Below are 20,705 nucleotides of genomic sequence, written 5' to 3'. Positions count from 1 at the left end.
CGGCTCGGATGTGGCGTTGGCCATCGGTATCTGGGGGGCTTTATATCCGAAAAACCTCCTTGAGGTTCTGTTCCGCGGAACTCTTGACAAACTTCCGAAGAAACAACAAGAAGCTGATTTTACTTCCCAAATTGATAATTCATGTTATCCGAAGAATTGATTGAGGAGAAGTACTATTAAACAGGCTTCTTCCACAAGCGCTCACAAGAACAGATAGTTCGCCTACCGGACTGCTCCTAACCAAAGCTTTTTTCAATACAAAAATAACATCCAATCTACAAAGCTCAACAAAATTAAATAAAAACATAATAAATATGTCTTCCTACGCCGACTCCTGGCTCAAGGTAAGCTCCCATGCTACCCAATCTGTCATGAGCACTAACCCGTACAGTTTGAAGAGTCTCTGGGTGGCGTTCGCCCCGTCCTAAAGGGCTCCGCGGAAGAAATGAGAGATCAATTCATAGGCCTCGGGTCTCTCCTTGCATCTCAAGCTCCTCCCTTTCCAGAAAACAAGTTGAAGATCAGTGATGGAGAAGTAGGTGGCGTGGCATATCGGACCTACACGCCTCTCAACTCCGAAGCCAAGAACTTGCCCATTGGTGTTTTCTTTCACTCTGGCGGTTTTGTTGTAGGGAACCTTGACTCTGAGGATGGCTTCTGTCGGTATATCGCACTGAATGCCAATGTGGTTATTTTGAGCGTTGATTATCGGTTATCTCCTGAACACAAGGCCCCGGCACATTTAGAGAACGCAGTGACACTTTACGAATGGGTAAGTGGAATAGCGAGTTCTCGGCCTATTTGCAAGTACATCAAGGCCCTTCTCTGACAATTTTGACTCTCAGGCCTTCAACCACGCCGAAATCGTTGGCGGCAATCACTCTAATATGTTTACCATCGGCACATCAGCTGGCGGCGCCCTTGCCCTCGCAGTTGCTCGAAAGGTAGTCCTTGGTGAAACCAATCTGCCCACGGATGCTATCACTGGAGTTGTTGCACTATGCCCAGTAGCATTCCACCCACGAAACGTCCCAGCAAAGTTCCAGTCGAAGCACTCGTCCTACAAGGATAACAAAGACAACGTACCTATAATCGATGAGGAATCACTTCTGCAGATGTTTGATAACACGGGCATTGATCCCGAAGACAAGAACTACTTCCCAATGATGGATTATAGCTGTTTGAAGGCTTTCCCTCGAACATATATCGTGACCTGCGGTATGGATCCATTGCGAGATGATGGGAGGATCCTCCATGACAGCCTGTCCTCGGCTGGCGTGCCTACCAAGAGCGATCATTATGGAGATATGCCTCATTGTTTCTGGATAGTCCCATCTCTACCTGAGACAGAGGTGTTCTTGAAAGAGCTGATAACCGGGATCAGCTGGGCCATTAAAACTAGCACTTAGCTCATCAGAGTCTATACATATATACATAGCTTACAGTTGCCCAATATATCTTTTAATTTGATAGCTATATGCAGAAAACAATCCTTCATTAAATCATAGGCCATCCAATTGCATATATCACAGTCCAAACGCCAAACCATTCGTCCCCATATTTCCTTCAACCTCAAGACTACATACATCTACAGTTGAGAAAAGAGGAAAACTAGCATCAAATGAGCCGAAATCGATCGTGGTGGGCGTGGGAAGTGAGAATGCCTCCAAAGCTTCATGTGGCAACATGCCCATCAACCCCCCATCCATGTCTCCAATAGATTCTCCAAATGACCAAGTATCAACGATTTCCTCACTCTGGTTGAAAAGACTGACAGAGTTTGTCTTTGCTTTTTCGTTAGGCCTCGGAGTCTGTGGCCTGGATCTATCATGCACAGTACCAAACAGGTTCCGCACCAGAAGGCTCTGTCTCTCCATTTTCCGGCGCGCTCTTTCATCGACGTATATGTTGCAGACAGTTTGTAGGTTATCGATAGTTTGCAGTGCGCCCTTGGCGACAGGGTCATGAGTACTGAACCTGGACATCAAGGATCGCACGCCAATCATGCTTTTCTCGAGAGGGAAGATATGATCCAAGTCGTTGAAGTAGGCGGTCCCAAGTACCAAGGCTGCAACAAATAGAGAATTTACGACAAACGGGAGACGTTTTGGAATTTCTCGGTTGTCTCCCATGACTTTTAGGAGGTCAACTGTCCTGACTGCAGAGTCGACGCAGGAAAAGGCGAGGACCTGGTCTGGCTCAGTTGCCGTAGTCGGAGGCTCCCATTGACTCATGTCCTTGCTGGCTTTGTACATATGTTTGGAAGCGCTTTTCGTCAAGGACGGTCGAGCAAGCAGCATTATCGTCCAATAATAAGCTTCTTTGAGGTGGCATAAACCGATGTTTGGCGTTTCCTTCCCGTCGGCTTCGTCGATGAATTTCGATGGTTTTATGCTATCAGTGGCGAGACCTAGAGGGAACTTGTTGGCCCATTGTCTATGATGCTCACTGATTCGTTCCAGGTGGCTGTTTGAGACTTTTTGCGGGGAGTAGATGTTGGTAAGGATATCTTCAAAGATAGAGCATAGATCATTAGAAGCCGAATAATTCTCGTCGGTGCCTGTATTTCGAGTTTCGTGTGTTGATGGGGGACGACCAAGAGATGCACTCATAAAGAGATCTAGGACACGGAGAACCTTCCACAGCCTCTCTCGCACAAGGTATTCGGACTGCTTGAAATGCTTGTTGACATCGTGTCGCTGAATTCCCAGAGCATATGCTGCGCGGACAGCACTGCCGAGGTACATGAAGGCAGCGTTCCGCCGTGAAGCACCAAGCAGGTACATAGTTATAAGAATGTTGGACTGCACGGCGGATATACTAATGTCGTCCATGATGACGGATGTGGTCAGGAAGCGTCCGTAGTTGAAATACTGTTCTGCTTCCTTGTCCCTATTCTCAGGGCATGTCTGGGCGCCAATTGCAAATATGAGAAAGAAGACTGCTACCGAAGCTTTATCTTCTTGTTCGCCGGAGCATTTTTGATACCAAGATGCCATTGACTCGCTGATTTCTCCTTCTTCGAAGAGGTTGAGCACGCAACTGGTTGAGCGGAAGAACCAGGAGACTAGATACCGAGCCTCTTCCTCTTCGGGCATGACTGGCGCATAATCCATGATACTGACAAGCCATGTAGAACTATCCGACGGTTTGGCCTCAACCATGAGATGCTGTAGAGCGTCCTCCGTGAATGCACAGGGACCGAGCGAATCGCGAACTAGTCGTCGGATTATCTGCAGAAACGACAGGTTTGCTGCATCGCCAATGAAGACGAACTTCCCGTGGCCGTCTTGTATGAGCGTAGAGAGCTGTGGATGATCGGTGCGGGCGCTGTGTGAATCATGTCCGGTCTGGCTGCCGATTTGAGGCAGTGTTTGGCCAAAGACTTCGATAGAGGAGGATACGCTTGGTGATATGTAACCCTGTGAGTTGTCTACACCAGATGTAGGGCTCACATGGTTAGGGCGAGCCTTCCGAACTCTGCGCCTTGTTGTCGGAGAAGGGGTAAAACTGCACTCGGCATCCACTCCGCGGGTGATGCAGCGGCCACACGGTTGACGGCCGTCACAGCGCTCTTTGCGACGCTTGCAGGTGTAGCAGGCATTAGCGCACCGAAGGCGTTCGCTGTCTTTGAGTTTACGAGAAGGCATTGTTTACATAGGCGTTATAAATAGAAGTAGAGACATGAGAGTACGAGAACACTCAAGAAATCCGGGGACGGATAACATTTAAGTCTTTCAACGGGATCTGCGGGCGACCTAGATTGCGGGGTTAGAATCTTCCCAGGTACGCTAAAGGAAGCGAACCTATTAAGACAGATGGATATCTGGTTTAGATTTGACTACATGCGGCCACGTCTGGAGAACCTGGTAGCGGGCTGGGTTCAGCTACATTCTCCATACAGGGCATTGCGAGCATGGCCATTGTGGCCTCTTTTAACACGGGATCTTAGTTTTTGATTCCCTTGTTTTCCGCGACAGACATCTTGTAACTTTCTCACTAATGATACAACACACAGAAGTCTATATGGCAAGTATTGAATTGTACCCATTGCCTACGTGGTCTACGTCGCTTTGGGCTCTTTCTAAAGACGGTCGAACCAGTTTTAATCTCCCCCAGCCATTGACATAGCAGAGCACGTAAACTCAGAGATTAATAGTGCGATATGTAGTTATTGTTCCTAATAAGTAGGGTGTATCAACTCTCTCGGCTCTGCCGAGGTGAAGTGTGGGGGAGACAGGTCTATCCCACAACCATCGGAACCCCGCAGCCCCGGATCCGATCCGATGCAGGGCACTACAGCCGATGGCCAATGCTGTATAAACTATTTCGCGGTCACTGGTTCCAGTATGTACTAGTGATGCCTTTCACTACTAAACTAAACGGGTTGCTCAAGGAAACAGGGTTCAGCATGCTGCAAACTGAAATATACCCAGTGGGATGAAAGCCCAAAGGTTCTTGGTTATCTCGCAAGTCCACGCCGATATAAGATGGGAGACTTAGCTCTAGTATCATGCCAATGTTTTTGTGAGTCTTGTATTGCTTCATGCTTAGGCTACTGCTGCTTACACATGCTTCCCAACATTCCCGAAGCCTGGGCTTCGCCATCAATTCCTCCCAACTTCTTCTTCAGCCAAGGAATCTCCTCCAAAGAATACCGATACGCTCTAAACAGGGCATTCGACTCCCCAGGGAATATCTTCGATGTAGCTTGATCGGGATATGGCGCAAAATGCGGGTTGATAAACTCCCAACAAACATATCCATCTTTAGTAACCTCAAACAATCTTCCAAAGGCACTCTCGCACAGTAACGTGTTTCCGTTTGCTAATCGCTGCGCACTGCCCATGAATGGGGTGAAGAAGTTGTGCATCTGTGAGCGGTCTCTGTACTCCCAGACGATATTCTTCGTTTGTCTATCGACCTCGATGGCGCGGGTATACGTGATAGATTCACCGTTGCGAAAAGCTCCATTGTCGAAGATGAGAATGTTGCCGTTGTCTAGTTCAGTAGCGTTGTGCTGTTGAGCAAGAACTTCTGGGCCGAGCTTCCAGACGATGTTGCCAGTAGATCTCTCGATGATGATGACGGATGATACTGATCGGAGAGATGCGAGGATGTGTTGACCATCGCGCATCGGGATGACGGAGTTGATGAGTGGGTAGTGTTCTCTTGTGTAGTGGGCTTGAAGGGGGTATTCGTCTCGCGGGAGGCGCTCTGAGACCTTCCATTGCCAGACAAGATTGCCCTTCTCATCGACTTCATTGATGGTATCAGCATATGTGATGCCGTCGATCTCGCTCCCTGGGACACCACCGATAACTTTCGCTGAGTCTTCAGGAGACAGAGCCTCAAGACCGGTATAAAGAAATCGTCCATCACCATAGTGGTACTGATCATGATGGCCAAGATCATCCGTGAACTGACGCACCACTTTGCCATCGGGATCAAGCTCACTCATTACTCCACCGCCGTACTTGTTAAAGAAGGGAAAGGGGAATGGACCTCCATCTTTGGTGGTGAGTTCAGTTGTTCGAAGAGTGTTGACAGCAAGATTGCCATTGGGTAGAATTCTAGCGTGTCGACCAATTCTGCCGGGGAGTTTCCATGAGTGGACTTCTTTGCCGTCAATGTCAACCAGGTGAGCTGTGTCGCTGGTCAGGGGACAGAAAAGGGTGTAGCCCCCGAAGGACTTATCCTTGTCGACACCTGTGAGGCCGACGCCACGCCTTTTAAGTGTGTTTTGTTCCATGGCAGATGCTTGATTTCTGGTTTTTGGTTGATGGATTGCTAGAGCTTGGTGATAGTTTCAAGGCCTATTGAGAGATTGTCTTGCTTGATGCCTTATCCGATTTGAAGATGATTCAATACACTGGACTTTACTTTGTACTTGTAGACAATTACTTCTTTGCAAAATGATATCTTCAAATAAATATTGGCGTGATATTGCGAAACCGTCAACGCTGCGGCATCCCGGCGGTAAGCCTGCGGGATGCCGTCGGGATGCCGCCGGCTGATAACGATCCGACGGTCCCTCCTTATCACCGCCGGCGCCATCTCATCTTATCATGTCTTCCAATAGGTTAACCCAATTCAGCACGCCATTATCGTCGCCATGGTATCTTCAACACCATACAGATCTAGGCACATCGCTTATCAGGACATCAGTATTGCTTTGGCAGGGAGGTAGTATATAGACTGTAGCATTGTTCGATACCATCATGTTAGAAACCACAAGAGTTTTGGATTTGCAAGTTAACTCCTCGTTACAATGAGTTCCTTTTCTGAAAAGAGTCACCCGGTGCAGTCTAAGACTTCGGAACACGATGGCGATGTTATTCAGGACGAAGCTATCCATGTTCCGGGCTATGATCCTACCCTTACCATTGAGTCTGGAGAAACCAGGAGAGCTTTACTCAAAGTTGACTTCTTCATCTTGCCTTTTATCGTTCTTTGTTTCTGCTTCCTACAATTCGATCGTACCAACATCGGCAATGCTCTAACCGACACCCTTCGAACGGACATCAACATCGATAACTCAGACATCAACCTTGCACAAACTCTCTTCACAGTTGGCTTTATCATTACAGAGCTACCCTTCAACATGATCAGCAAGTACATCGGCCCTGAACGATTCCTGCCAATCACCATGTTCCTCTGGGGTATTGCTACCTGGTCTCAAATCTTCTTGAAGAACGCACACGGTTTATGCGCTGCTCGATTCTTTATCGGTGCTCTTGAGGGTGGTTACATCCCCGGTTTTGCTCTTTACATCTCGCGATACTATACAAACCAAGAGCTTGCTTTGAGGTATGCCATCTTCTGGGCATCAAACAGCTTTGCTGGTGCTCTTGGTGGGCCTTTGTCTATTGGTCTTCTTTCCCTTCGTGGCCGAGGTGGTCTTCATGGCTGGCAGTGGTTGTTCCTCATTGGTAAGTCTATAAGCTGTGCATGAAAGATTAGTACTAACGATGTACAGAGGGTGTTTTAACCTGCTTCCTCGGAGTTCTCGCATACCTATACTTCCCTCACAATGCCGCCAAGCCGAAGTCCTTCTTTGGCAAATCATTCAACATCTTTACCGAGCGTGAGGCCTCTACCATCGTCACCCGTGTCATCCGCAATGATCCTACCAAAGCCCTCCGATACGGTCAACCAGTTCTACTGTCACACATTGTCGATACTTTCACTGACTGGAGATTATACGGTCATCTCGTCGCTGGTCTTCTCTCCATGGTTATGATCTCTCCTATGAACACATACGCGCCTTCCATCATCAAGTCTCTCGGCTTTACCTCCCTTCAGGCCAACGGTCTCAACTCTGTTGGCTCTGTCTGTGCCTTGATTTGGTCAGTCACGTTGGCATTCAGCAGCGATCACTTCCGCGAGCGCGGGCTTCACATTGCCCTTGGCTACCTCTGGGGAGCTGCTGGTCTACTTTGGCTAGCCCTTGCACCAAATGGTGTATCAAAATGGACTTTGTACGGTGGAGTGGTCTGGACACAGATGGGAATGGGCTGTGTCCAAGCCATCAGTGCTGCATGGCTCACAACTAAGATGCAGGATTACAAGAGACCTATTGCCCTGGCTGCTTATGTGATGAGTATCCAGCTTGCCAACTTTCCTGGTAACCAACTCTTCAGAACCCAAGGTATACACAAACCCCATTTTGCATAAGTTCTTGGCTAACTGTGACTAGATGCTCCTAGGTATACTCGCGGACTGAGTATTGCTGCCGGCTGTGCCATTGCTGCCGCCGTTGTTATTCTGGTCTGGAAGTTGCTGTACCGACTCTTTGATAATGGGGATGCTGGTGTTGAGGCAAAATTTCAGGTCGTTTCAGATGAGGCTAGAAGTGAGATTTAAAACATCGTTAGCAATGTTGTAGTATGATTGGTCTAGGCAACACAGTTTGGGATACATCGAGAATTCAGCAGATTTGATTACCCTTATGACTATTTTTATTCATTCTTCTGTGACTTCCAGCTTTACTTTCTATATCCATTCCCTACTCTTCCTCATCAACTTCCATGGAAAACTTCAGGTTATGGATTTCCGCCGTCTTCCGCCATTCCTTCTCACTCTCCTCAGAGATCTTGGCACCTCCTCCTCCTGAGAGTCTCAAAATCGGCTCGTCAGGGTCGTTGGGATATTCGGTGCAGAAAACGAGGGTCGTGGACCAAGAGTCTTTCAGCTCTATGGAGAGATATTCCGCCTTGGGCATGCATGATACACATCGCGCAGCCGCGGCATAATATTTATTCGCCACATCGTCAACGGGATACATAGGATGCCAGTTATCTGGTGATCGCCATACGTTGCGGACGACAAGCCGCTTCCCTGAGGGCGACATGTCAGATGGTGTGAGTTCGAAAGCCTTGAGACTTGGCCAGTGAGGTTCTTTGGTTGTATCTGACTCGGATGGCCAGAATATAGTAGGCTCGATGCTACCCCCAAAAGAGAAATCTTTCAGGCCTTCTCTTTGCGAGAATTTGCATAGCTCTCGACTCAAAATGTCGTCTTCTGTCGGCTCAAGAGACATGGCATCCCACAGCAAGCGCGGATTAACATAGTAATCGAGGTCGAACTGATGGATGGACGAAGGCAAATCATTCAATGATAGTGCGAGCTCTAGCAAGTTTTATTGTGAGAAATTGTCACTATCTGAAGTAGAGTAGCGTTGAACTTACCATTTCTCTCTTTTAACACATTCTTCGGTCCTCTCTCGGACATCAGGCGTAGAGTAAGCAATCCCAGACGCGACATCATACCCACTATCAAGCAAAAAGAGCGCGGGGAGTAGAAAAAGCGATCAAACCCGCGGGCGAGGTAGAAATGTCGTATCATGGGCAATTCCGGGAGACATGGATTCAACTTCTCAAAATTGTCCTCGACGTGATCTTCCAGTTTACTGAGATAACTAGGGCCTCTTGGAGCCCAGGGTATGGTGACGTTAAATTCTACTAATGGCTCCTCTTGCAAAGGTATTTGAGCGAGCAGCCGAAGAAGAGGCATAAAACCCGTGTCAATTTCGGGCCCTACCGTTGGAGGATGTTCTTCATCTGGTGGTGGAAACGAGTAATCCAGCCGGCGGAGATATGAAAGACGTCTGGGGGTGAGAATTTTGTTCTCGATTGCATACAAGACCGATTCTGAGTTCAATTTGAGCTCACGGAAAGATGCCTCTTCAATGAGAGGCTGCCATCGGCGAGATAGTACTGCTAAAGGTGCCAGACAGCGGATTGGAGGTCTAGTTTCGTCCCAGAATTTAGCTGGCGAGAAGTACTCATCTGGCACAAGGTTTTCTATGATATGGGATATGATCTCTGGTGCTAGCCGGTCCATTTTGGTGGTGTTGCAATGCGTGAGGGAGAAGGGTGATAATCATGATGGATTCAAAAGACAGAAATTGATCGCGGAACGGAGCGGAAAATATCCGTGTGTCAGTCGTTGGCTGCTGCCTGTTACACGACCATCTTCGTGCATTGACAATTTACGATTCCTCTTGGTGAAGTAATTGCAAGTACTTAATAGCTTCATATTATTCTCTAAATATTACTAGACAGACGCGTCTGTATCTGAATGAACCTGAGCCCATTCCGGCCAAGACTCCAACCCGCCATCCGCATCAAACATCTCTGAACCTATAAAACTCGGATACAAGAAAGAAAGGTCAGGTGGTAGTAGTAACTCTTCGGGATTATAATCAGCACCAGAATTCTCAGATAGTGCCCCGGAAACAAGAGGCGTTGATGGTTGGAACCCTGGTCGAAGCTTTTGGAACTGTGCATGGACAATATCGCCGAGAATATGCGCAGCGTGACAAGGCAACCCAATGGTCTTGAACCAGTTTATAAGCTTGAATACTATATTATCCAATTCGGTGGTGTCATAATTAGCTGCTCGCAGTTTGGACTCGTATGTGTGAACGATTTGGCAGAGCGTCAGTGCAGAGAAGCTGAGGATGTGATAAATGTGATCGGTTAAATGGCGAGTCCGATCGTCGGTTGTGTCGATGGCTAGATTGATGATGACTTTTGAATGCTTAATCATTTCTTTGAGGACGGAACTGTGCATAACTGATTTGGGTGATTTGAGGGACTGGCAATGAGCCAAAAGGTGAGCAAAGTGAAAGCCCATCTGTAGAAATTGTGATCTGGGCTCGTCTGGATCATGTCAACATTAATACCTTACGACCTCGAGGATAGACTTACGAAAAAGAACCATCCATTCCTGCTGCCACGTTTGCAGAGCAAGTTTCGTTCCAGCAAGGTCAGCCTGAGCAATTCCACATTTGTTGTAGATGATCCAGTAGAGCTGAACTTCTGCTCCCATCCTCGCCTCGTAGTTGCTCACTTCATTACACTTGACGAAATTGACGCATTGGTCGACTTGTGCTTGGGTCAGCAGTGAATGCCTGCGAGTTCCGACGCAGTACCTGTCATAACGTCAGCGAATATCTCATGAGAGGACTCTTGAGCATACTGAAGATGTGCAACACATAGGTGATTCCATAAACACCAAGCATCCAGCGAATCATCGATATGCTGAGACGAGCCGGGGCGGATAATTTCCATGAAGTGAGGGCTCGCGAGCGCTTGCTGTATCGCATATCCTGTGAGTAGCCAGCTGTCTATGCTCAAAGGAACTTGGCCTATAGTCGTCGACCAGAGGCTTAGTATAAGTACGGCTTGGAAGAACTCTAAAGTCTGCGGTACTTCCAGTAAGGATGTTGTGATGAGGCGCTTCGATTCTTCAAAAAGCCTGGGAGCGAGCCGATCTGCCAGACTCTGACTTGTGTGCCGGACAGATATCAAGAAGATACTGCAAAGAAGTAAGGGGGACTTGCGTATTTGTGAGAGGAGCCTGTCTGTTGGGATGTCTTCTGGAAATCTGACCCATCTGCCGTAGTGAACATGGAATCTGAAACATGTCAGTTGTTCATCATTTAACTAAGAATGGTGATAGCTTACAGTCCTAATAGTGAGTGAGCTGTTTGTAGCGAGACTAGTCCTGTTGATAAAACATCTGATTGAGGTCCTGTTTGCGTTATTGCTTGCTCGGGAGAGTGAACTCCTGCATCAGTTGCAGCATCACGTATCAAAAACACCGGAGCCGGGTCGAGTTCTGCAGATGGTACTGGTACTTCCACAACAGAAGCTCTATTCTGATTAGACGAGCCAGCAATTTCATCCAGTTTCGAGTCAAGTTTGTCGACTAAAGCGATGACTGTTCGCTCGAGCCTTTCTAACCTATACGAACCGTTAATGATAACTCATCGTATCCACGATTGTACAAACCTATCATCAACTGAACTCCTCCGACCTCTAACAACCGAGTCTGTGCGTGTAACGTCTATTTGTTCATGTATAGGTGGTGAAATCGAGCGTCGATGGCCGTGAAAGTCCAATGAGCATCGTTGAGATAAGGTCTTGCAACGCAAACAGGTTCCATTTGAGCTGCCGGAAGCGTAACAGCGAGTTTTGTATTTGCGGCAAAGATCACATGCTTTTGAAGCTCTACCAGATCGTACAGGAGGCATTTCAATGGTTAGGGATCTGCATGCAGAAACAAATGATGGGTATAGGTAGATAAGGAGTTCAATGGTCTATCGTGCCTTATCAGTAGATATGGCGTGCTAGATCGATCACGTGGAAGCTACGGAGATATAAGTGACATTTCGATAGCAACCTCACGAAGTCGGGAAGCAATGTATCAAAAGATTTATTTTGATGCTCTGGAATCCTCTATGTTCGTCAGGATGTATGCTTGTAGATTATGAGAGTGGTTGAAAGCTTGGCAGTTGGTTACATCGTTCAGCTGGCTGAGTCAAGGGGAAGACAGCGTGAAGAACCACACAGTTCTGGAGCCAAGGTCAATTAGAAAACAGAACTTATAGGACCGTGATAAAAGAGTATGAAACGTGATCAGTCCCCTCATTATTTTCTTGAATAAGGTATGCCAATTACAGATTCTTTTGACTCTGGTCTCAAGCAGTTATACCAGAGTCTAGGGTGGCTCAAGGTGGATAAGGTGAAGCAAGGCGAGCAAACAGCCGAAGATCAGCCACGGCCAGCACCCCACTACGGGTACCTTTAAATTTTGCGCGGATCGCGTTCCTCCTCTTCTTCTTTTTCTTTTCTCCTTATGACCCTCTTCATTCAAGAAACCGTAAGTCCTCACCGCAAACAAATACTTGCATTAGACAAATTGCTAACATTTTCCTCGCAGATGATGAGAACCGCGTGTTTAATATGATGCAGTGCCTCCTCCCCGGACCTCGAAACCCTCTGCCTCTCGGGGCAGCTTAAGCGGTTTCGTGGCGAGGTGAGGTTGGTACCATGAAATGGGCGTTCGACACAGACCTTGTTACAAGCATCGGACGCGATGGAAAAAAGCTCTGACCTATCATGAATGAAAGAGAGGATTCTTATATTGGTTTGTGCGGCTGGGACAACTCGGTGTGCAGAAATTGGGCCGTTCAGACAGGTAGGTTTTCTTTTTCTGCGTGAGGGAACTGGGGAGTGAGCCTCAAGTGAGGTTTCGCGTATATATGCGTACTAGGAATTGAATTGAATTTTGTGTCTTGTTTGTAACGACAAACCTTGTGCTCCGCGACCTGCTGTTTTTGATAGAGTGAATGTGCCGTCCCTTGTCTAGAGCTGTATCAGGTGAAATGAGTTTTGGTGAGACGTGAAGAAGCGAAGAGATTATCGCACAAGCAACCAAACACGCATGCAAACGGCCACACGTAGACTGTGTTTGTGCTACTTCAATGCCCAACGATGCCTCAATTTGTATTCCCCTCAGACAAGAAAGTCCCCAGATTTCTTCAACCTCATGGAACATCACCATCTCTGCAGTGGAGCTATCTTGGCGCAATCAAGTCCCTCTGAAATGAAAAAGACAAAAGAATCCATGGTGACGACATCAGTAGCGTCCCCTGGAATTACAGTGGGAGAGTAGCGCCCGCCCCGTATCGGAGTCAACAACCTTTCCGGAGGACACGAGTTTGGCGGGTACATCGTGAGACGGCCTAATGTGACCGGGCTGTGCAGGTACCTCTCTATCATCCGCGTCTCTCAGAATCTCCACCTTCTTGTCCTACAACCACCAAAGCCCAACCTCAAGTCAACGCCAACCCGAACAGCACACACCCCTCCCCTTGTCCTGCCACGCCCCAGAATCGTCCACGTCCCCCGGCGCGGATGCGGACACTCTCTCGTTGTCTCTCTCGGTCAATCTCTCTTTCTTCGTCCAAGACCCTTCAAGATCTCTATTTGCGCTGGTCACTTTGAAGCGACCCGACTCGCTCGACTCGCTCGTCTTCTGCAGCAGCAGCTCTTATCGTCATCCTCGCCTCGAGTCCCTCCCGGATCCCCGGCCATCCTCATCTGTCACCGTACCCCGTCGCTCGTTGCAACGTCCGTCGTCTGAAGTTTTTGTCCCTCCATCGCCCGGCGATTATAAGCTCGATATAGCTCCCGAGCTTCTATTGGAATCATGTCAAGCTCCTTCGAAAAGTCCGTCAAGGGCGCAACGAAGATCAAGGTACGTGTGCAGTCTTGGCGGCGCGCTCTTGATGAGCCTAATATCAGCGGCAATCATGAGCCCGACCAATTTTCCTCGACGGGCGCTGCTTCTCACGATTCGACTTGGTACTGATCTTGGATGCTACAGAATGCTCCCCCAAAAACGAAATACATCGAACACATTCTCGTAGCTACCCATTCCGGCGAAGCTGGTGTCGGCGAGGTCTTTCGCGCTCTCACATACCGTCTCCGCGATTCAACATGGACCGTCGTCTTCAAAAGTCTAATTACTGTTCACCTGATGATCAGAGAGGGATCTCCTGATGTCACGCTCGCCTTCCTCTCGACGCATCGCAATGTGCTAGCCATTAGCAGCTTTACAGACGGTACGTTCCACGCAGGCCGAAAGATATCTGGGCATGGGCATTGACAGATTGGCAGCACAAATCCAAGGACGAAACATTCGACATTATGCCCACTATCTAGCTGAGAGAGCTCGCGCATACGAAAAGACCAAGACGGATTGGGTGCGCGCTTCTGAGTCAAGACTTGAGAAGCTTTCGGTTGAGAAGGGATTGTTAAGGGAGACGGAAATCGTACAACACCAGCTCGAGGCTTTACTAAAATGCGACGTAAGTTAGGACCATAACGGGAGAGAGAATCTCAAGTACTGACGATCCCAGGTGATGGAGAACGAGCCAGAGAACGAAATCACCATAACCGTTTTCCGGCTGCTTGTCTTGGATCTATTGGCACTATTTCAGGTTCTCAACCAAGGGCTCATCAGCATTCTCGGTATGGCTGCCCCTCCCCCTCTGTCTCAGCCCGCCACTTTGACTAACGTTTCACCCCCTTCAGGAAACTTTTTCGAGATGTCAAAGGTGGATGCCGAACGTGCTATGGCCATTTATCGGAGATTCACGAAGCAAACAGACTACGTCGTTCAATATCTGAGCGTAGCTCGTCAGCACGAACACCACACCCGAGTCGAGGTGCCCAAGCTCAAGCACGCTCCTGTCAACCTTGGACGCCAGCTGGAGGAGTATCTTCACGATCCCGATTTTGAGGTCCACCGAAGGCAATACCTGGCCGAGCAGGCTGTGAAGAAGATTGGCGGAGGTTCAAGCTCGAAGCAAGGAGGTCTCAGCAAGAAGAAGAGCACCGATTTCCCCGAACCAGCGAGCAACAACCCCTTTCCCAAGATCACGGCCTCTTCGAGTGGGAACAGGGCACCCGAGTCGAAACCACAAGCTAACAAGGGCCCTGATCCCGATCTGATCGACTTCTTTGACTCTATCGAGCAGAATCAGACACCGATGAGCATGAACCCTCAGCCTCAACAACAGGCTTTCCAGCAGCAGCCGACAGGCATGCCGTTTCAACAGAACGGATTCGCCCCTCAGCCTACTGGATTTGCCTCCAACAGTCCATTCCAACAACCTCAGCAGACTGGGTTCATGCAGCCGCAGCAACCTCAGATGCAGCAACCCCATATCCAACTACAGCCCGATTTTACCGGAGCCGGTTTCGGAGGCTTCACTCCTCAACCACAAGCCTTCCAACCAAGCTCGCTCGCACCCATTCCTCAGGATTCAATGGCCAGTTTTACTAATGCTGCCCCTCAAATCCAACAACCTGTTCAGAACGGATCACCTCAGGGCCTCCAACCAATGCAAACAGGAAGCACCAACCCCTTCCGCCAGTCTATGCTCATGGCTCAACAAACAGGCCTTCCATCATCTGCTACAACACCCGCTCTAAACCGCCAATCTACAAACCCATTCGCTCGAACATCACCACAGCAAAACACCTCTCCTTTCGCCCAAGCTTCAAACTCGCCTTTCCAATCACCATCTCCTCAACAGCCACAGCAACAACCTGCTCTCCAACCTACACCAACCGGCACAAACCCCTTTGCACGCAACTCCACGATGCCAGCGCCAAACCAAGAACAGCGTCCGCAAACAGCGGGTGCTGCTCTCGCCCCTCAACCAACCGGTACTACCAACCCCTTCCGAAACGGCGCCTTTGTCAATCACAACACAGGCATGGGATGGCAAGCCAACCAGCAGCCCATCGGAGGAGGCCTCGACCAACTTCCGACAGTACCTGTATTCCCTCGACCTGCTCAACAGACACCGTGGCAGCAATAAGATTATCGAAGCAGCCGGTTCAAACAACAAACCATCTTATCTTACAAGCTCAAATCAAGACATAATTCGCATCGCGTTTTCAACAGCGCCCTTTTGTTTCCGTTTCTTGGCTGTAATGGCCTCCCTTTCCATATAGTAAGCGAGGCGTTTTCGGGGGATGAGATTCGAAAAGAGGATTGCAAGGCCACAGGATGAGCACACAGAAGGATTCAGTATCCTTCTGAAATTGCCTTTCAATCCTCTCCTGGTGATTTTTCCTTTTGGATTAGTATAGTAGCAGTCATACAAAAATACAATTATCATCAATTATTCCTTTCTGTGTATTCTCTGTGTCTGGTGTATGTTCTCTGTAGCCATGGTATCGTGTCATTTTTACCATCTTCAAAACTCCAGTGCCCTTATATCCCTTAGTGTTTTCCCAAGCGCCCAAACTCCATAGCTATGCCCGTTTAAACATCGAAAATCATCTACTAGAACGGATCATCGACGTCCATTCTACCCCCCGTATCTCCCGTCACAGCAGCTTCTTTCGCTCCCGATGTAGCAACACTCTTCTCAACCTTCTCCTCATCCACAAACACTCCCAGCCCTGAAAAAGCCTCGAACAATGCTCGTGTGAGATACTCATCAGGACTGTACCCTCCGGCCTTGAACTCGGGCTTCGTCCTTGTGATCTCGACCCACTCATTGCTATACGTTGCCAGTTTCTCCGGCGCGAGGTCCACGCGCTCCGGCATGACGCGCACGCCGCCGTACGGATCGTAGGGCTTGTTCTCCACAACGACTGCCTTCTTCTCGCGCAGTCCTCTGATAGAGAGACCGCTGCTTCCTGCGGCGCCGAGTGCTGCGTCTCGCTTGTTGTGTCCTCGTTTCTTGAGCATGATCTTGTCCATCGCTTCAGTCGCGCGGCCCGTTTCGGCACTTTGGAGAGAGTCGAGCATTTCCTCGCGGAAGCGCTTGGCGTTGGCCTTCTCCTCGAGCTCTTCTTGTCGTTCCCGCAATCGTCGCTGTCGAGCTTCTTCCTCCTCTGCTGCGATACGACGTTGACGAGCATCGTCTGTTTCACGCGCAAGACGCCTGTTGCGCTCAATGTCGGCCTTATGCTTCGCCTCCCACTCGCCAAGCTGCGCCTCAGCCTTCCTCCTCTGCTCATCAGTGCCATAGACGAGATCACACGTCAAACACTCCACCATCTCCAGGTACTCATTATAATCATCCAGCGTCTCAAAGTCTTCCTCAACCTTGTTAAACACCGCCGCCACTCGTCTCCGAATATCGACTTCACGCTCCACAGCAAGATCCGCGAAGAAGGCAGTCTTGAAACCACGAAGACGAAGGGTTTTGTGGCAGCCGGCGTAGGGACATTGGTTGGGCCCGTCTTTGAAGATTCGCTCGACACAGGTCTTGCACATGCGGTGGTAGCACTCTGGATTGATGCGGAATTCCATGTCGCGGTTGAAGTAGCGTGTTGTCTTGCATACGGGACATGTCTCGTCTTGGTCTGGCGGTGGAGGCGCGTTGAGATCTGTGGCGTGGCGTATTGAGACGCCTGCGCGAGACATTTTGGCTGGCGAGTGCACTAGCTGTGCGGTTGAGTAGAGGGGTGAGGTTGTGAAGAGGAGAAGAGGAACGAACCAGCTTTGTTGTGGTGAAGAAGTGATTAATCACTGGCTACCTTATCAAATGTTGGTTCTGCGCGGCTGACGAGACAGGGATTACGGGCTTGACGGCGAGTTCCCCATTGGTCAAAGCTCGGAACAATGTGGCCCCACCTGTAGCTGCCCCTCCATGAATTGTCAGCCTTCTCTCATAACCAACAGCTTCCATCGATTTCTCCCCTCAGAACATATCACCACCGCTTCAAAAACATCACCATGGCTGATAACGGTGAGTACCATTCTAGTCACTCATTCCATGAGTGGATATCAACAAATTCATCGTTATTTATAAGCTTCACATATACTGACTCGCACAGAACCTACACCCGCTGAGACCGCCGCTGCTAACGCAAAGGAGGCCGAGGAGCAGGCTGCCCTTCCCTACAAGTGGACTCAGACCATCTCAGAACTCGACGTCACCTTCAATGTACCCGGAAACCTCAAGTCGAGGGATCTCGTCATTACTATCAAGAAGCAGAGCCTACAGGCGGGTATCAAGGGCCAGGATCCAATCATCCAGGTATACACAACAAACTCAAGCCACATCTCATACACCAACTAACCCACAGCAGGGCGACCTCCCCCACGCCGTTCATGTTGACGACTCTACATGGACACTCAGCACCAACTCAGACGGCACCAAGACAGTTGAGATCCACCTCGACAAGGTGAACAAGATGGAATGGTGGGCGCACGTCGTCACGTCCGCTCCCAAGATCGACGTGACCAAGATCCAGCCCGACAACTCTAAGCTCTCAGATCTCGACGGCGAGACCCGCGGTATGGTCGAGAAGATGATGTTCGACCAGCAGCAGAAGGAGAAGGGCCTTCCTAGCTCAGACGAGCAGAAGAAGGCAGATATCCTCAAGAAGTTCCAGGAGCAGCATCCCGAGATGGACTTTAGCAAGGCCAAGATCCAGTAAAAAGTACATATGACGAGTCCCCCGTTGAAGAATTAAAAAAAAAAAAGACGTTTCAATTCATCACTTGTTATACTTTTTTTCATCTTGTTTCTAGAGCAATTGCTGCACGCTCGAGAAAGGCGTTGAAGTTTTTCACTTGTTGGAGCATACCGCCTGCGGAGCTCGATGAGCTGGCTTCGTCTGTGATGCGTGCGACGAGCAGCTCGAGGTTAGCCAGATCGGCCTTTTTCTCTTGGGCGCGTGAGAGTTCAGGGGCGTCTCGTCCCCGTTCGACTGCCATGTCTATGTCATGCATTGTAGCTGAGGTGTCTAGCCGGTACTACAATTGTTAGCGGAGCTTGCAGTAGAGGAAAGTATCAAGTAGCTCACTTTTGACTCTTTGGTGTCCTCTTCGTGCTTGATGCGTACAGCATCCATCTTGAGCGCGACTTGTTCCCTCTCTGCTTTGAGACGTAAGATCTCTTCTCGCAGGGAGAGCTTCTCTCGCTGTACCAGACGAACACGCTTACGTAGTGATTGCCAGTCCATGAGGTGAATTGACTAACTCGTCAGTCCCAATGCTTCCCGCACAGGGCGAAAACAACTTACCAATTGTAATAATCGAGACGTAAGCTCCTCCTTGTACGCCTCAAGTGCCCGTATCTTGATCCGACATTCTTTCTTCTTATCTTTCTCCTCGGTATTCTGTAGCGTCTCAAAGAGCTTAGCAACTGTACCATCAATGACTTCTAAGCAGGCTTGTGCGAAGACATCCACCGCTGTCACCCCAGTTGTTGTAAAAGGCAGATCTGCCGCAAGGTGATCTTCTTCTTCATCGTCGCCCTTGATGAACTTCTTGACATTGACGAAACGCTGAACTGTGACCTCAATAGCGGAACCATCACTGACTCTGCGCTCTTTGGCGGCTTGTTTCGTCCTACGGATTTGTTTCGGTAGTGGCTTTTCTTGTGTTGTTCGTGCTTTCGATTTCGTAGGCTTTGGTTTGGGAGCTGGTTGTTTCTGTGTCGCAGGGCTTCTTGATGGTCGTCCACGGCGTCGTTTCGCTGCTGGTTCTTCCGCTTCCCCTTCTTCAGCTTGTTCGTCGGGCTCAGCGACTGGCGATTGAGATGGTAGACTTCTTCGAGGCCGTTTTCGTCCAATTGTCTTGGCCGCTTCGACTGCATCGATAGCTTCCGCTGCCTCTTCTTCCTCCTGTGGTTCCTCCTCTACTGCGGGCTCTTCTTCAGCTTCATCGACTTCAGGTTCTGCTACTTCCGTAGCATCGTCCGATCGCTCATCATCCGCAGGGGCGTGATCTGCTCGATTTGGCGAAAGCTCATCTTCTTCATCTTGCTCAGCAAGCCTCGAAGGCCGCCTTTGTGATAGTCTCGATCGAATTACGGCGGGACCTTCACTCCGTCGCACCTTGCGCACCAGCGGTGATGAGGAGGGCGGCGCATCGTCCTCTTGTAGCGTCGTATGTAATCGTGTCGTCGACGATATGGTCTCGCTCATGCGTACGTCCTGTCGCTTGTTCGCAACATCTTGTGCGATCTGTTCCAGTGACCTGCGGCTCGTCCGTCGTTGCGACGGTTGTTCGGAAGATTCATTACTCGGCAGCACCGGTAACTCAACATCAGCTTCGTTCTCGTCTGGCGCTTCGACTTCTGGGCTCGGTAATTCAGGTTCTGACTGTGGCGCTGATTCGATCTCTTCCTCCTCCACGGGTTCTGCTTCCGGCTCCTCTACAAGATCAGGACTCGGCGCCTCCTCCTCTCGCGATTCACCTGTCGTATCCTGCGCGCCAGATTCCTTAGATGTTTCTGGCAAATCGTAGGGGTCACTCAATCGAGGCGATCGTCTCCGTGCGCTTCCTTGCGCCTGTGCAGACGGCGGCGGTTCGTTATCCAATCTTCTCCTCTTAGCAGAAGTATTTGGTGTTCGGCGTTCCGACGATGTAGGTGGTGCTGGTGCAGGTGCAGCGGGAGTCGAGCCAGCTATGTTAAGGCCAGCGATGTCGAGATTGAAGGAGTCATCTTCGATGTTGGCACGCCTTGAGTCGCATTAGCAAAGACACTTTGGGGCTTGTGTAGATTTATTCGTACTGGGCACCTCGTAGACGCTCGTTCAGCCGGTCAGCGCGGCGCTGTTGGCCTATTTATTGTGTTAGCGACTTGATCTACTGCTTGATTATGGGATTTGCTGTTGACATACCTGTGGCCATTGTGGGGGAAAAGAGCACCTATATCTTTCTCTGCGCATCCAATGTTATTCAGGGTAAGTGTTTCTGTTGAATGCGCTGGTAGTTTTGTAATTGGGCGTTTTTAATTGTGATGTTGATGGAGCAATGTTTGGATATGCTTGTGACGCGTGGGGTGAGACGCGTTCTAAAGCCGCGGGGCATCGAAGCAATTAATTGACTGACTGATGGGCCAAATTGACCGATCAATGACCGACCAA

At 49.3% G+C, this 20,705-nt stretch overlaps 10 protein-coding genes across 10 annotated transcripts; 4 read left to right on the top strand and 6 right to left on the bottom strand.

Annotated features, from left to right (window-relative positions):
- Positions 1–314: 314 nt before the first annotated feature.
- FSUBG_2126 (lipase esterase) lies at positions 315–1,409 on the top strand (the record flags this gene model as incomplete). The annotated part of the gene is made up of 3 exons (XM_036679867.1): positions 315–344; positions 392–772; positions 846–1,409. The coding sequence occupies 3 exons, from the start codon at positions 315–317 to the stop codon at positions 1,407–1,409; spliced, it is 975 nt and encodes a 324-aa protein (XP_036542402.1).
- A 117-nt stretch (positions 1,410–1,526) lies between these two features.
- FSUBG_2125 (transcriptional regulatory) lies at positions 1,527–3,650 on the bottom strand (the record flags this gene model as incomplete). Its single annotated transcript, XM_036679866.1, has 1 exon — positions 1,527–3,650. The coding sequence occupies one exon, from the start codon at positions 3,648–3,650 to the stop codon at positions 1,527–1,529; it is 2,124 nt and encodes a 707-aa protein (XP_036542401.1).
- A 905-nt stretch (positions 3,651–4,555) lies between these two features.
- Positions 4,556–5,752, bottom strand: FSUBG_2124 (uncharacterized protein; the record flags this gene model as incomplete). Its single annotated transcript, XM_036679865.1, has 1 exon — positions 4,556–5,752. The coding sequence occupies one exon, from the start codon at positions 5,750–5,752 to the stop codon at positions 4,556–4,558; it is 1,197 nt and encodes a 398-aa protein (XP_036542400.1).
- Positions 5,753–6,271: 519 nt separating this feature from the next.
- Positions 6,272–7,866, top strand: FSUBG_2123 (nicotinamide mononucleotide permease; the record flags this gene model as incomplete). The annotated part of the gene is made up of 3 exons (XM_036679864.1): positions 6,272–6,932; positions 6,980–7,651; positions 7,700–7,866. The coding sequence occupies 3 exons, from the start codon at positions 6,272–6,274 to the stop codon at positions 7,864–7,866; spliced, it is 1,500 nt and encodes a 499-aa protein (XP_036542399.1).
- Positions 7,867–8,008: 142 nt separating this feature from the next.
- FSUBG_2122 (uncharacterized protein) lies at positions 8,009–9,345 on the bottom strand (the record flags this gene model as incomplete). Its single annotated transcript, XM_036679863.1, has 2 exons — positions 8,009–8,631; positions 8,691–9,345. The coding sequence occupies 2 exons, from the start codon at positions 9,343–9,345 to the stop codon at positions 8,009–8,011; spliced, it is 1,278 nt and encodes a 425-aa protein (XP_036542398.1).
- A 213-nt stretch (positions 9,346–9,558) lies between these two features.
- FSUBG_2121 (uncharacterized protein) lies at positions 9,559–11,542 on the bottom strand (the record flags this gene model as incomplete). The annotated part of the gene is made up of 6 exons (XM_036679862.1): positions 9,559–10,166; positions 10,215–10,438; positions 10,486–10,923; positions 10,974–11,252; positions 11,301–11,355; positions 11,524–11,542. 6 exons carry the CDS (start codon positions 11,540–11,542, stop codon positions 9,559–9,561), a joined length of 1,623 nt encoding a protein of 540 aa, XP_036542397.1.
- A 1,961-nt stretch (positions 11,543–13,503) lies between these two features.
- Positions 13,504–15,685, top strand: FSUBG_2120 (ENTH domain protein; the record flags this gene model as incomplete). Its single annotated transcript, XM_036679861.1, has 4 exons — positions 13,504–13,551; positions 13,681–13,918; positions 13,974–14,164; positions 14,216–15,685. The coding sequence occupies 4 exons, from the start codon at positions 13,504–13,506 to the stop codon at positions 15,683–15,685; spliced, it is 1,947 nt and encodes a 648-aa protein (XP_036542396.1).
- A 470-nt stretch (positions 15,686–16,155) lies between these two features.
- On the bottom strand, positions 16,156–17,247 carry FSUBG_2119 (CDK-activating kinase assembly factor MAT1; the record flags this gene model as incomplete). The annotated part of the gene is made up of 1 exon (XM_036679859.1): positions 16,156–17,247. One exon carries the CDS (start codon positions 17,245–17,247, stop codon positions 16,156–16,158), a length of 1,092 nt encoding a protein of 363 aa, XP_036542395.1.
- A 312-nt stretch (positions 17,248–17,559) lies between these two features.
- Positions 17,560–18,266, top strand: FSUBG_2118 (nudC; the record flags this gene model as incomplete). The annotated part of the gene is made up of 3 exons (XM_036679858.1): positions 17,560–17,572; positions 17,661–17,863; positions 17,916–18,266. The coding sequence occupies 3 exons, from the start codon at positions 17,560–17,562 to the stop codon at positions 18,264–18,266; spliced, it is 567 nt and encodes a 188-aa protein (XP_036542394.1).
- A 79-nt stretch (positions 18,267–18,345) lies between these two features.
- On the bottom strand, positions 18,346–20,469 carry FSUBG_2117 (uncharacterized protein; the record flags this gene model as incomplete). The annotated part of the gene is made up of 5 exons (XM_036679857.1): positions 18,346–18,585; positions 18,636–18,806; positions 18,855–20,298; positions 20,351–20,399; positions 20,460–20,469. 5 exons carry the CDS (start codon positions 20,467–20,469, stop codon positions 18,346–18,348), a joined length of 1,914 nt encoding a protein of 637 aa, XP_036542393.1.
- Between the last annotated feature and the right edge of the window lie 236 nt (positions 20,470–20,705).

Source organism: Fusarium subglutinans (genome assembly GCF_013396075.1).
Source record: "Fusarium subglutinans strain NRRL 66333 chromosome Unknown NRRL66333_c0000018, whole genome shotgun sequence".
NCBI lineage: Eukaryota > Fungi > Ascomycota > Sordariomycetes > Hypocreales > Nectriaceae > Fusarium > Fusarium subglutinans.
The sequence above is the reverse complement of the archived record's forward strand: the minus strand, read 5'-3'. Positions and strand labels throughout refer to the sequence as shown.